Source organism: Petromyzon marinus, chromosome 55 (genome assembly GCF_048934315.1).
Source record: "Petromyzon marinus isolate PM22_M1 ecotype Great Lakes invasive population chromosome 55, UKy_Petmar_22M1.pri1.0, whole genome shotgun sequence".
Taxonomy (NCBI): domain Eukaryota; kingdom Metazoa; phylum Chordata; class Hyperoartia; order Petromyzontiformes; family Petromyzontidae; genus Petromyzon; species Petromyzon marinus.
Window position 1 is genome coordinate 3,561,891 of NC_133721.1, and position 13,546 is coordinate 3,575,436.

The window sequence follows — 13,546 nt, forward strand, 5'->3', positions numbered from 1 at the left end:
GGCACATGGCAAGCGATCTGCCAATAGCGGTTGACGATGGTTGACGGCCGTTGTTGTTGTTGTTTGTTCGTTCGTTTGTTTGTTCGCCGCGTCGCTTTCAAGAGGTGGCATCGTCGGACTTCGTCCGTGAGATGCTGGTGCAGGGCCAGGAGGAGTGGCGGGAGAGGGGGGGGCGGCCGCGGGGAGCCGCGGTGGGCGGCACGGGGGTGGGGGAGGAGGAGCAGGAGGGGGGGGAGCAGGAGGGGGCGTACGAAGAGATCCTACACGACGACTTTGTGCCGGCGAAGCGCCGGTAAGAGCCATCACGGCCACGGACCGGACGACCGCGACCACGCCAACAACCGCAACCGTGGTCAAGCGCAACCACAACTGCCATTTAGTCTCGTCCGTGCCGTGTTCTACCACCACTGCTGGTTACAACAACACATACGGCCAGCCTCCTGCGCAACCACCCACCCAGTCACCTGGCGCAGCCACCTACTCACTCGACCATCCACCCACTCACTCGCTCACCGAACCACCCACTCAACCACCCACCAACTCGGCCAACTACCTGCCCCAACCACCCAACCACTCACCTGCACAACCACCCACTGACTTAACCGTGCACCCAACCGCCCACTCGCTCACGCATCAGTCACCGCTGCTCGCTCTGCAACAACAACAGTCGCCATATGCCACTAAGTGGTGGTGACGTCACCACGTCACTTGTGCCAAGTTAGGTGCACCTTGAGGCCACGTGAAGTGTCGAAGGCTCGCTGGCAGGAGGTCATGGGACAGATCCAGGTGCCAGGGGTTGACTGAGACCACTGGCAGATGCGCAAAATATTTCCCCCTACTGTGCCAACTTTCTGAGATTTATCGCCTGGTGCTCTGCTCATTGTTGTGAGCGTCGCTCCTCTGCCCTCCACTGTTATTGAATCCCCTCCATAGAGGCCGATCTTGACACCGCCCGTAGCAGTCATGGACAAGTCCACTCAGCTCCACATCGTCCTGTACCGCATCAACTCCATCTCTTCTCTAGCCCATACCATGCCGTGTAGCGCCCATTATCCGACCAAGCAGACACACGAACAAAGACAAAGATCCCTCGTATAGCCTTCACAGATTGTTGGGGGAAGTGCTGTTAGCGAGCACCCATGAAGGCCGGCACGGTACACGAGGGGGTGGGTTGCCAATACCACGCCCGACCGCCTTTGTCTCTCCAGCAGCGATGTTTACACACTGTACCAGGTACTCATTTGAGGCTGAGTCGACATAGAGGAGGCCAAATAATCGTCACTAATGTTGGCCGTGAGCGGGAATCGAACTCGGGTCGCCAAATTCATAGCGCAACGCGCTAACCACTACACTACCGCTCCCCACACACCAATACCAGTACCACACGCACATGCACACATACACACGCACATGCACACATACACACGCACACATGCACACGCACATCTGTGTAACCAAGGGTCCCCCCGGCCATGGTTTTTAATGGTGAGCGAGTGAGAGCGTTACCCTCACGGTCCCACGCAGTCACCGAGTTGCCCAGGGTCAAGCGACTTCTCCCCCCTCCTCCCCCTCCCTTCCTCCTCCCCCCCTCCTCCTCTTCCCTGTTCCTTTGTGTGCGTGTCAGTGTGTGTCCTTTGTGTGTCAGTGTGTGTCTTTGTCTTTGTGGGGTACGGTAGTGTAGCGGTTATTGCGCTGCGCTACGAACCCGGTGATCCGGGTTCGATTTCTGCTCACAGCCAACACCATTAACGAGTATTTGATCCTGGTAGTGGGCCTCCCCTAGGTCGACTCAGCCTCAAATGAGTACCCGGTACAGTGTGTAAACATCGCCACTGGAGAGACAAAGGCGGCGGGCGTGGTGCTGGCCACCGACCCCCTCGTGTACCGTTCCTGCCATCATAGGTGCTACTTGCTAACAGCACTTGCCACGACAGTCTGTCAAGGCTACACGGGGGATCTTTGTCTTTGTGTGTGTCTGTGTGTGTCTGTGTGTCTGTGTGTGTGTCTGAATTTTTATCTTTGTGTCTGAATCCGGCGACCCGAGTTTGATTCCCGCTTACGGCCAACACCAGTAACGATTATCTGAACCGGTCCCGGGCCTCCCCAAGGTCTACTCAGCCTCAAATGAGTACCTGGTGCGGTGTGTAAACATCGCCAAAAGGGAGACAAAGGCGGTCGGGCGTGGTGCTGACCCACCCACCCCCTTGTGTACCGTTTCGGCCTTCATAGGTGCTCGCTAACAGCACTTGCCCCTACAGTCTGTTACAGGCTATATGAGGGGTCTTTGTCTTTTGTGTATCTGTGTGTGTATCCGTATATGTGTGTGTCTGTGGGGAGCAGTGGCATAGTGGTTAGCATGCTGTGCTACAGGCCCCGGCCATGTCTTGCACTCTTATTTCTCTTCACCCTGAAGAAGATCTATTGCCTGAATCACCGCATGTGGTCGCCTGTAATATTTGAGTGAGCGTGCCGCGCCGGTGCTCACCTCACCGGTGCTTCCCGTGCCTCGCAGGGACCCGTGGGGGCCCTCACCGAGCCGGCGTGATGCCTGGAGGGAGCGCCGGGCCATGTTCGGTGAGGGCCCAGGGCGCTCCGAGCCGGCGACGGTGGTGACGGCGGCGACGGCGCCGGAGGAGGCCGGAGAGGGCGGAGAGGCGGCCACCTGCAATGGCAACTTCACCCTGAGACAGGCGAGCTCCCCAAGCGAGATGTTAACTCCTTCGCCTGGTGTACAGGTAGTCGTGGGTTCAATCCCGACCCTGACGCCTGCTGTATATTTGGAGTTTGCGTGTCTCTCTCTCTCTTCATGTGGTCTCGTGGATTTGTCTCCGAGTTCTCCCGGTTTTTCCTCCATATTTAGAATCAACGTTACGCGTTTAGAGTATTTGGCTGCTATAATTGTCCACGTGATGATGATGATGAGCCACTTCGTTGAGCTCTATAGCTCAGTGGACCTTAACTGGTAAAATATAAATTGTTTATTTTGACTCTTTGGTTCTTTCGGTAAAGTCACGTAGAAATAAAATACATTAAATAATAGAATACAGCGTTTCGATTGCAACACAAGCAGTCGTCATCTTGTGGAACTACATTTGAGAGAGTCAAAACACAGACACGGAGACGCACAGACATACAAGATAGACACAACATAGACACACAGCTCTCTGTGTGTCTATGTTGTGTCTGTCCATGTTGTGTGTCTCTGTGTTGTCTCTTTCTGCTTGTGTGTCTGTCTGTGTATCTCCATGTCTGTGTTTTGTCTCTAACTCAAATTTAGTTCTACCTGATGACGACTGCTTGTGTTGCAATTAAAACGTCGTATTCTATTATTTAATGTATTTTATTTCTACGTGACTTTACCGAAAGAACCAAAGAGTACTTCCTGCAGTCACGAAAGCTTCAAATCAAGTTTATTTTGAGTTTATAGTTTTAGTTTAGTTCTCATCGCCACGAAGGAGCTTGCCATACAGTTCTAGTGGTAGTGCCATATGTCAATAATTCCTGCTCCATGTCAGCCCAACCCAGCCAGCCCAGCCAGTCCAGCCAGTCCAGCCAACCCAGCCAGCAGCCCAGCCAGCCCAGCCAGTCCAGCTAACCCCGTCCAGCCAACCCAGTCCAGCCAGCCAAGCCAAGCCAACCCAGCCCAGCCAGTTTAGCCAATACAGTCTAGCCAAGCCAGCCTGCCCAGCCAGCCCAGCCAGTCTAGCCAACTCAACCCAGCCCAGCCGAGCCAGTCCAGCCAACCCAGTCCAGCCAACCCCGTCTAGCCAACGCAGTCCAGCCAGCCAAGTCAGCCCAGCCAGCGACTTTGTGTGGGGGGGGTGACTCGGCATCCCAGCTGTAGATGAAGCTGCGATAGCCAATCATCTGATGCCGCAGCAGCAGCAGGGCCAGGAATGAGGGGGTGCTCTTTAACGGTGACGGGCATGGAGGGTGGGGGGAGGGGAACCCAGCAGGCCCCGCGTGCTGCGGGGACACAAACCTGGAGGGTGGGAGTGGGGTGGGGGGCTTCGTGCAGCTGCCCCCTCGAGTTCAGTTCGGGGGCAGCCAGTGGGGGGCAGGGGGGGGGGGCAAACAATTTATCGCGTGATGCACGTTTGTGACATGCGTGTGACATGTTTACAACACGTGTGACTTACACGTGTGTGACCGGCACATGTAACCGACACATGTAACCGACACATGTAACCAACACGTGTAACCGACGCCTGTGTGACCGACGTGTATGTGACACGTGTGTGACGTATGTTTGACCGACGTGTGTGTGTGACTGACATGTGTGTGATGCGCATGTGTGACCGACGTGTGTATGACGCATGTGTGACACGTGTGTAATGCGTTTGTGACACGTGTGTGACACGTGTGTGACGCATGTGTGACACGTGTGTAATGCGTTTGTGACCGACGCGTGTGACCGGTGTATGATTGACGTGTGTGTGACCGACGCATGTGTGACGTGTGTGTGACGCGTGTGTATCACGTGTGTCACCGACACGTGTGTGTGTGTGTGACCAACGCGTGCGTGATGCGTGCATGATGCGTGTGTGACACGTGTGTGACGCATGTGTGACCGACGCGTGTGTCACTGACGCGTGCGTGATGTGCGTGTGTGTGTAGGTGCGTCTGACGCCCCCGTCCCCCAGCGACGATGTGGCGACGCTGGAGGAGCTCACGGAGAGGAGCCTCCTCTACGAGCTGGAGAAGAGATTCCAGCGGCAGCAGCTCTACGTGAGTCAGCAGCCAGAGGGAGAGCGGGGGAGAGAGTGTGTGAGTGTCTGGGTGATTGTGTGAGTGGGAGATTGAGTGAATGTGTAAGTGAGCGGGTGAGTGTTAGTGTGCGTGTAGTGACTGACTCGGAGACACTAAGAGTAGGAGGCACTCTGTTTATTAACATGGCCTGACAGTAACACTTAGCAACTACGGTCCCCAGTCAGGACAGCCGGTAGACTGCCTGACTGGTGACGCCGAGATGGTGAAGACGGGGACGACGGTGAAGACTCCAGCAGCAGCACGATGGGGATCCCACTCCAAACGACAGCCCCGAGGTCCCCTCCCTGGGCCCCTCTTATACCGTCAGCGTGGCCTGGCTCTGCCCCTGACCACGCCCCCTTCTGGAACCTACTAGCGGTTTCTCGATGTGCCCCTTCCGTGACCTTTCCCCTAGATTCCTCTCTGCTCTATCACGTGCCCTGCTGTCAGTCAGGGCTGCTGTAAGCTGTTTGGTCCCCTTCCCTGCCAGCAGCCAGTGCTATGCTGCTACGTAACCAATTCTATGTTACTACATGTGTGTCAGTGAGAGGCTAAGTCAGGCGACCTAGGGGAGGCCCAGGAACGGATCAGATATTCGTCACCGATGCTCCCAATGAGCAGAAACCTCACCCGGGTTGCCGAGATGGTAGCTGAGTGCGCAAACCACTGCGCCACCACTCCCGCACACAAAGATCCCCCATATAGCCTTAACAGACTGTAGGGGCAAGTGCTGTTAGCGAGCACCTATGAAGGCCGGAACGGTACACGAGGGGGTGGGTGGCCAGCACCACGCCCGACCGCCTTTGTCTCCCTAGTGGCAATGTTTACACACCGCACCAGGTACTCATTTGAGGCTGAGTCGACCTAGGGGAGGCCCGGGACCGGTTCAGATAATCGTCACTGGTGTTGGCCGTGAGCGGGAATCGAACCCGGGTCGCCAGGTTCATAGCACAGCGTGCTAACTGCTACACTATCGCTCCCCACTCCCGCACACACACACACACACGTACAATGACAAATATCTCCTGTATATCCTTAAAAGACTGTTTGGGCAAGTGCTGTTAGCGAGTAGGCCGACCTCCCCCGTGACGACCCCACAACCTCCCCTGTGACGTCCCCGTGACCTCCCACGTGACGACCCGACGACCTCTCACGTGACGACCCCACGACCTCTCACGTGACGACCCCACGACCTCCCACGTGACGACCCCACGACCTCCCACGTGACGACCCCACGACCTCCCACGTGACGACCCCACGACCCCCCCCGTGATGACCCCGTGATGACCCCGTGCCTGCTTGACGATGTTGCTTTGCGCCATTCCCAGACGTACATCGGAGACATCCTGCTGGTGCTCAACCCCTTCCGGGAGATGTCCATCTACTCCAAGATGGTGCGTGCCTCCACCCAGAGCGATTCCACCATCACCACCTTCACCATCACCACCTTCACCATCACCACCTTCACCATCAGCACTACCATCATCACCGCCACCATCACCACCACCTCCATCACCGCCACCACCACATTCACCATCACCACCTTCACCACCACCATCACTATCACCATCACCTTCACCATCACCACCACCATCACCTTAACCATCACCACCACCTCCACCATCACCACCACCTCCATCACCAACAACTTCGCCATCATCACCACCTCCATCACCGCCACCACCACCTTTACCACCACCTTCATCACCACCTTCATCACCACCTTCACCACCACCTTCATCACCACCTTCATCACCGCCATCAACATCACTGCCACCACCACCATCACTACCACCATCACCATCACTACCACCATCAACGTCATCCACAGCACACGAGTCCCAGTCCGTATCTCATCTCGCCCCCCGAATCCCCTTCACTGTGGTTATGAGATGTTAACTCCCTCGCCTGGTGTACAGGAGGTCGTGGGTTCGATCCCGACCCTGACTCCTGCTGTATATTTGGAGTTTGTGTGTCTCTCTCTCCCCTTGGTCGCGCGGATTTGTCTCCAGGTCCTCTGGTTTTTCCCTCCACGTTCCGAATCGATGGCACACATTTCGAGTATTTGGCTGCTATTTGTTTCCACGTGATGGTGATGATGAGCCACTTCGTTGAGCTATCATTTGTGATAGCCAGGTCGCTTCTGACAAAGAGCTACGTAGCTCAGTGGGACTTTCCTGGTAAAGTAATTAATTATGACAAATAATAAAATTCTATTTTACCCTTTCTGGCAATAAAGCAGTAGGTTTAAAAACTTAATGCCTTGCAAAAGATAACTTTTGCAAGGCATCAAGTCTGCATTAGCTACACATACTAAGTATGTACTAAGTGTGTGTGGTTAATGCAGATTTTATGCCTGATGAATTAATTGCCAGAAAGGGTCAAACGCTTTCTTATTTTTCATCATTTTGATACTGGCAAAAAGGTCGTTAAAATAAAATTATAATTGTTTCCTTCCTTTTTTTTTCACCTGCACACCCCCGTGGGTCTCGCCCCCAACCCCCCATCCCCTCCTCCCCGCCTCTCCCCCCTCCCCCTGCGCCCCTCCCCCGGTGCGTGTGCCCACCAGGTCTCCCAGCTCTACCTGAGCCACTCTGGCAAGCTGTGGGCGACGCTGCCCCCGCACGTGTTCGCCGTCGCCGAGCGAGCATACCACGCCCTGCGCCGGGAGCGCCGCTCGCAGGGCTTCATGCTTAGGTGGGCACGCACGCACGTACACACACACGTACACACGCACGCACACACACACGTACACACGCACGCACGTACACACGCACGTACACACGCACGCACGTACACACACACGTACACACGCACGCACGTACACACACACGTACACACGCACGCACGTACACACACACGTACACACGCACGCACGTACACATGCACGTACACACGCACGCACGTACACACACACGTACACATGCACGCACGTACACACACACGTACACACGCACGCACGTACACACACACGTACATACGCACGCACGTACACACACACGTACACACGCACGCACGTACACACACACGTACACATGCACGCACGTACACAAAGATAAAAGATCCCCCATATAGCCTTAACAGACTGTAGGGGCAAGTGCTGTTAGCGAGCACCTATGAAGGCCGGAACGGTACACGAGGGGGTGGGTGGCCAGCACCACGCCCGACCGCCTTTGTCTCCCTAGTGGCAATGTTTACACACCGCACCAGGTACTCATTTGAGGCTGAGTCGACCTAGGGGAGGCCCGGGACCGGTTCAGATAATCGTCACTGGTGTTGGCCGTGAGCGGGAATCGAACTGGGTCGCCAGGTTCATAGCGCAGCGCGCTAACCGCTACACTATCGCTCCCCCCAACGCACGTACACACACACGTACACACACACGCACGCACGTACACACACACGTACGCACGCACGTACACACACACGTACACACGCACTCACGTACACACACTCCAACGCACGTACACACACACGTACATACGCACTCACGTACACACACACCAACGCACGTACACACACACGTACACACGCACTCACGTACACACGCACGCACGTGCACACACACGTACACACGCCCTCACGTACACACACACCAACGCACGTACACACACACGTACACATGCACGCACGTACACACATACGTACACACGCACTCACATACACACACACCAACGCACGTACACACACACGTACACACGCACTCACGTACACACACGTAAACACACACGCACGTACACACACACCAACGCATGCACACACACACAAATGTACGCACGCACGCACGTACGCATGCACGCACGAACACGTACACACGATTCACGCACGCGCACGTACGCACACAAACACGTAAACACGCACACACGTACACATATGCGCACACATACACACGCACGCAGACAACAAGTATGTACGCACGCACGCGCACGCACGCACTTGCATACACACTCATGCCCACACAAGCACGCACACACAGGTGTAAACACACATGTACACACACGCACACACGCATACGTACACACGTACACATGTACACGTACACACGCACACACATGTACACGCACGCACATGCTCACAACGCACACACCAATACCCACCATTCGCCACTAAGTGATGGTGACGTCACCACGGCGCCTGTGCCAGGCCAGGTGCACTTTGAGGCCACGTGAAGTGTTGAAGGCTCACCGACAGGAGGTCATGGAACAGACCCAGCAGGTGCCATGGGTTGACTGACTGAGATGACTGGTAGATGCACCACCTATGCCCCCTAATGTGCCAACTTGCCGTATTTTTATCTGCCCAGCACTCTGCTCGTTGTCGTGAGCGTCACTCCTCTGCCCTCTGTTGTTGTTGGAGGGCGACTGCCTCCAGCTGCCCAGCAGTGTCTTTCATGAGCCTCCTCTATAAAGGCCGATCTTGACACTGCTGGTACCAGTCATTGGCAAGTCCACTCAGTTCCACATTCTCCCATAACTCATCAGTCCAGCCCGTTTCAATCCCGTTTAGCCCCCGCATGCGGGCTACATGACCCAGCCAACACAGCCTTGCCTGCTGGAGGAGCTCACTGATGGGACTGTGTCCAGATCTTTCATGGATTTGTGAGCTCCTCACACAATCCAGCCTGGTTAAACCCAGGATGGGACGTAAGCAGGCCAGCCTAAATGTTTCTAACCGGCGCAGATGTTCCATTGGAGGGTTCCACATTTCACAAGCAAGCGGAGGGAGGGCACGACCGTGGTGACAGACCGGGTAGTTTCCACACTCACCTCCACCGACCGTTTAAAGGCTCCAGGGGTGGGGGACCTCCTCTGTGCTTGTTGTAGTGGGGAGAGCGGCTCGGGGAAGAGCGAGAGCTGCCGGCTGCTCATCCAGCACCTCCTCCACCGCTCGCAGGCGCCCGCCAGTGGACTCGCCGACAAAATCTCCCACGTGAGCCCGGTGAACGTGGTCTGTGTGGTGTAGTGTGGAGTGATCGTGATCTACGTGGTGTGGAGTGAACGTGGTCGGTGTGGTGTAGTGTGGAGTGAGCGTGGTCTGTGTGGTGTAGTGTGGCGTGAACTTGGTCTGTGTGATGTAGTGTGGAGTGAACTTGGTCTGTGTGGTGTAGTGTGGAGTGAACGTGGTCTGTGTGGTGTAGTGTGGAGTGAGCGTGGTCTGTGTGGTGTAGTGTGGAGTGAGCGTGGTCTGTGTGGTGTAGTGTGGAGTGAGCGTGGTCTGTGTGGTGTAGTGTGGAGTGAACGTGGTCTGTGTGGTGTAGTGTGGAGTGAGCGTGGTCTGTGTGGTGTAGTGTGGAGTGAGCGTGGTCTGTGTGATGTAGTGTGGAGTGAACGTGGTCGGTGTGGTGTAGTGTGGAGTGAATGTGGTCCGTGTGGTGTAGTGTGGAGTGAACGTGGTCTGTGTGGTGTAGTGTGGAGTGATCGTGATCTACGTGGTGTGGAGTGAACGTGGTCGGTGTGGTGTGAGTGTGGAGTGAACGTGGTTGGTGTGGTGTAGTGTGGAGTGTGCGTGGTCTGTGTGGTGTAGTGTGGAGTGAATGTGGTCTGTGTGATGTAGTGTGGAGTGAACGTGGTCTGTGTGGTGTAGTGTGGAGTGAATGTGGTCTGTGTGGTGTAGTGTGGAGTGAGCGTGGTCTGTGTGTGTCCGCCCGCCGTGACACCTCGCCGGGAGAGCGCACAGTATACACGCACGGTACATGCACGGTACACACGCACGGTACATGCACGTTATGTGGTGTGGAGTGAATGTGGTCTGTGTGGTGTAGTGTGGAGTGAATGTGGTCTGTGTGGTGTAGTGTGGAGTGAACGTGGTCTGTGTGGTGTAGTGTGGAGTGAACGTGGTCTGTGTGGTCTAGTGTGGAGTGAGCATGGTCTGTGTGGTGTAGTGTGGAGTGAACGTGGTCTGTGTGGTGTAGTGTGGAGTGAATGTGGTCTGTGTGGTGTAGTGTGGAGTGAACGTGGTCTGTGTGGTGTAGTGTGGAGTGAACGTGGTCTGTGTGGTGTAGTGTGGAGTGAACGTGGTCTGTGTGGTGTAGTGTGGAGTGAACGTGGTCTGTGTGGTGTAGTGTGGAGTGAACGTGGTCTGTGTGGTGTAGTGTGGAGTGAGCGTGGTCTGTGTGGTGTAGTGTGGAGTGAGCGTGGTCTGTGTGGTGTAGTGTGGAGTTAACGTGGTCTATGTGGTGTAGTGTGGAATGAGCGTGGTCTGTGTGGTGTAGTGTGGAGTGAGCGTGGTCTGTGTGGTGTAGTGTGGAATGACCGTGGTCTACGTTTGCAGTGTGGAGTGAACGTGGGGCGAGCCTGGAGAGCGAAGGGCGACCGCCACCGCCATAATACCTCGGCGGGTCGTTAAACCGCTCGCCTGCGCGTCGGCTGCGTCGGGTGGCGGAGGGTCTCACCACACAGATTTGGCCCCGGTCGTCATGCGGCCAAAACCCAAAAAACTACAACAACGATCAGGGTGAAGTTTGTCTTTGCCCATGTTGGCTTTATAAAAACGTATATGCGGAGAGTTTTTTCATACCCTGCTGCTGCTGCTTCGGCTTTGTTTGTTGACCGCAGGCCCACACGATCCTGGAGGCGCTGGGAAACGCGCGGACGGTGCTCAACCCCAGTGCCAGTGCCTTCACCAAACATGTGGAGCTGCAGTACAGTCATGTGACCGGCTGTCTGCTGGGCGGTACGTCCCATCACTCGCTCACTCACTAGCTCACTCGCTCACTCACTCACTCACTCGCTCACTTGCTCACTCACTAGCTCACTCACTCACTCCTTCACTCACTCGCTCACTTGCTCCCTCACTCATTAGCTCACTCGCTCACTCCTTCACTCACTCGCTCACTCCTTCACTCACTCGCTCCCTCCTTCACTCACTCGCTCCCTCCCTCACTCGCTCTGTCCTTTGCTCGGTTCTGCTGTTGAGGTGTCCCGACTAATTTCGTTTGATCGCCGATCTCCATCTGTAAACCCAGCCACAAAATTCACGAAAGCCTCGTTCGCCATGACGCAGGGAGAGGCGCTCACAGTGTGGCAATTAAAGCGGGGGAGAGAGTGCCGGGGGAGAGAGTGACGGGGGAGAGAGTGCCGGAGGAGAGAGTGATGGGGGAGAGAGTGACGGGGGAGAGAGTGCCGGGGGAGAGAGTGACGGGGGAGAGAGTGACGGGGGAGAGAGTGACGGGGGAGAGAGTGACGGAGGAGAGAGTGCCGGGGGAGAGTGCCGGGGGAGAGAGTGACGGGGGAGAGAGTGCCGGGTGAGAGAGTGACGGGGGAGAGAGTGACGGGTGAGAGAGTGACGGGGGAGAGAGTGACGGGGGAGAGAGTGACGGGGGAGAGAGTGCCGGGGGAGAGAGTGCCGTGTCAGTGTTTGTAGCTCTCTGCGCCTGCTCTGCAATGCCACTGTGGAAGGCGGTGTGGAGGGGAGGGGATCACCGTCACTGTCGCCTGTGCCCAGCGTTCGGGGAGATCAGTTCAGGGAGAGTGCGTCAAACGCAGAGCCGCTGCTATACCCGAGTCTCTCGCGGTCGCCGTGCGCTCGCTGATGTCTACATGTGTGTACCGTCTATACCGTGCGTGTGTTCCATGCGTGTACCGTGGGCGTACTGTGGGCGTACCGTGTGTGTGTACCGTGCGAGTACCGTGCATGTGTACCGTGCGTGTACCGTGCGCATACCGTTTCGTGTACCGTGCACGTGTGTCGTGTGCGCGTACCGTGCGCGTGTACCATACGCGTCGTGTTTCGTGTACCGTGCCTGTGTACCGTGTCACGTGTACTGTTTCGTGTACCATGCGTGTCGCGTATACTGTTTCGTGTACCATGCGTGTGTACCGTGCGCGTACCGTGCGTGTGTACTCTGTGCGGCCCGCTCCCACAGCCAGCGTGCGTGTCTACCTGCTGGAGACTTGGCGCCTGGGCTGGGCCCGAGGCTCTGGGTGGAGTTTGGCGGCATTCCGGCTGCTGCTGGAGGGGCTCCCTGCAGAGCAGCGAGCACGCTACTGCCTGCTGTCTCCCACCGCTCACCGGTCAGGGGCCGCGTCTCCCTACCAGTGTCTCTCTACCGGTGTCTCTCTACCAGTGTCTCTCTCTCTCTCAATGCCTCTCTCTCAATGTCTCTCTACCAGTATCTCTCTACCAGTGTGTCTCTCTCTGTGTCTCTCTCAGTGTCTCTCTCTCAGTGTCTCTCTTAGTGTCTCTCTCTCTCTCAGTGTCTCTCTCAGTATCTCTCTCCACGTCTCTCTCAGTGTTTCTGTGCTTCTCTCTCGTGTCTCTTTGTGTGTCTGTCTTTCTATGCGTGTCTGTCTGCAGCCTCGGTCTTCCAGTGTCTCGCTCTGTCTTTCACGCGTGACCGTGTCCCGTTTCCGCGTCTCTCATCTCGCTCTCCCCTTGTCTCTCTGGCGTGCGTCCGTGTCCCGTCGTCCGCCCTGCACCACCACGTTGCCACAACTGCTCAGCCCTCATGGGCCCTGAGCCACACCCATCTCAATGATGAGGTGAGGCCCCACTGAGTTGCTACGGAGCTCAGAAGCTACCTGGGCCATCACAAATGATCGCTAAATGAAGTGGCTTGTCGCGTGGAAATTTATAGCAGCCAAATACTCTGAACGCGTGACGTTGATTCTGAACGTGGAAGGAAAAACCGGAGAACCCGGAGACAAATCCACGCGACCACGGGGAAAGAGACACCGCAAACTCCAAACATACAGCAGGCGTCAGAGTGGAAATCGAACCCACGACCTCTTGTATACCAGGCGAGGTAGTTAACATCTTACTGTGACTGCTTGGCCAAGGCCAGGCTCTAGTTTCTCAT

General features: G+C 56.1%; 1 protein-coding gene across 4 annotated transcripts in view; it reads left to right on the forward strand.

Annotated features, from left to right (window-relative positions):
* The window catches only part of LOC116937582 (unconventional myosin-XVI-like), a 165,170-nt gene that overhangs the window by 89,560 nt on the left and 62,064 nt on the right, over window positions 1–13,546 (forward strand). For all 4 annotated transcript variants that reach the window (XM_076052242.1, XM_076052241.1, XM_032944726.2 and 1 more), the window contains exons 9-16: window positions 103–292; window positions 2,513–2,690; window positions 4,618–4,728; window positions 6,078–6,143; window positions 7,319–7,446; window positions 9,573–9,678; window positions 11,304–11,421; window positions 12,614–12,761. In XM_076052242.1, the coding sequence (XP_075908357.1) occupies window positions 103–292; window positions 2,513–2,690; window positions 4,618–4,728; window positions 6,078–6,143; window positions 7,319–7,446; window positions 9,573–9,678; window positions 11,304–11,421; window positions 12,614–12,761 (1,045 nt within the window). The remainder of the gene's footprint in view (window positions 1–102; window positions 293–2,512; window positions 2,691–4,617; window positions 4,729–6,077; window positions 6,144–7,318; window positions 7,447–9,572; window positions 9,679–11,303; window positions 11,422–12,613; window positions 12,762–13,546) is intronic.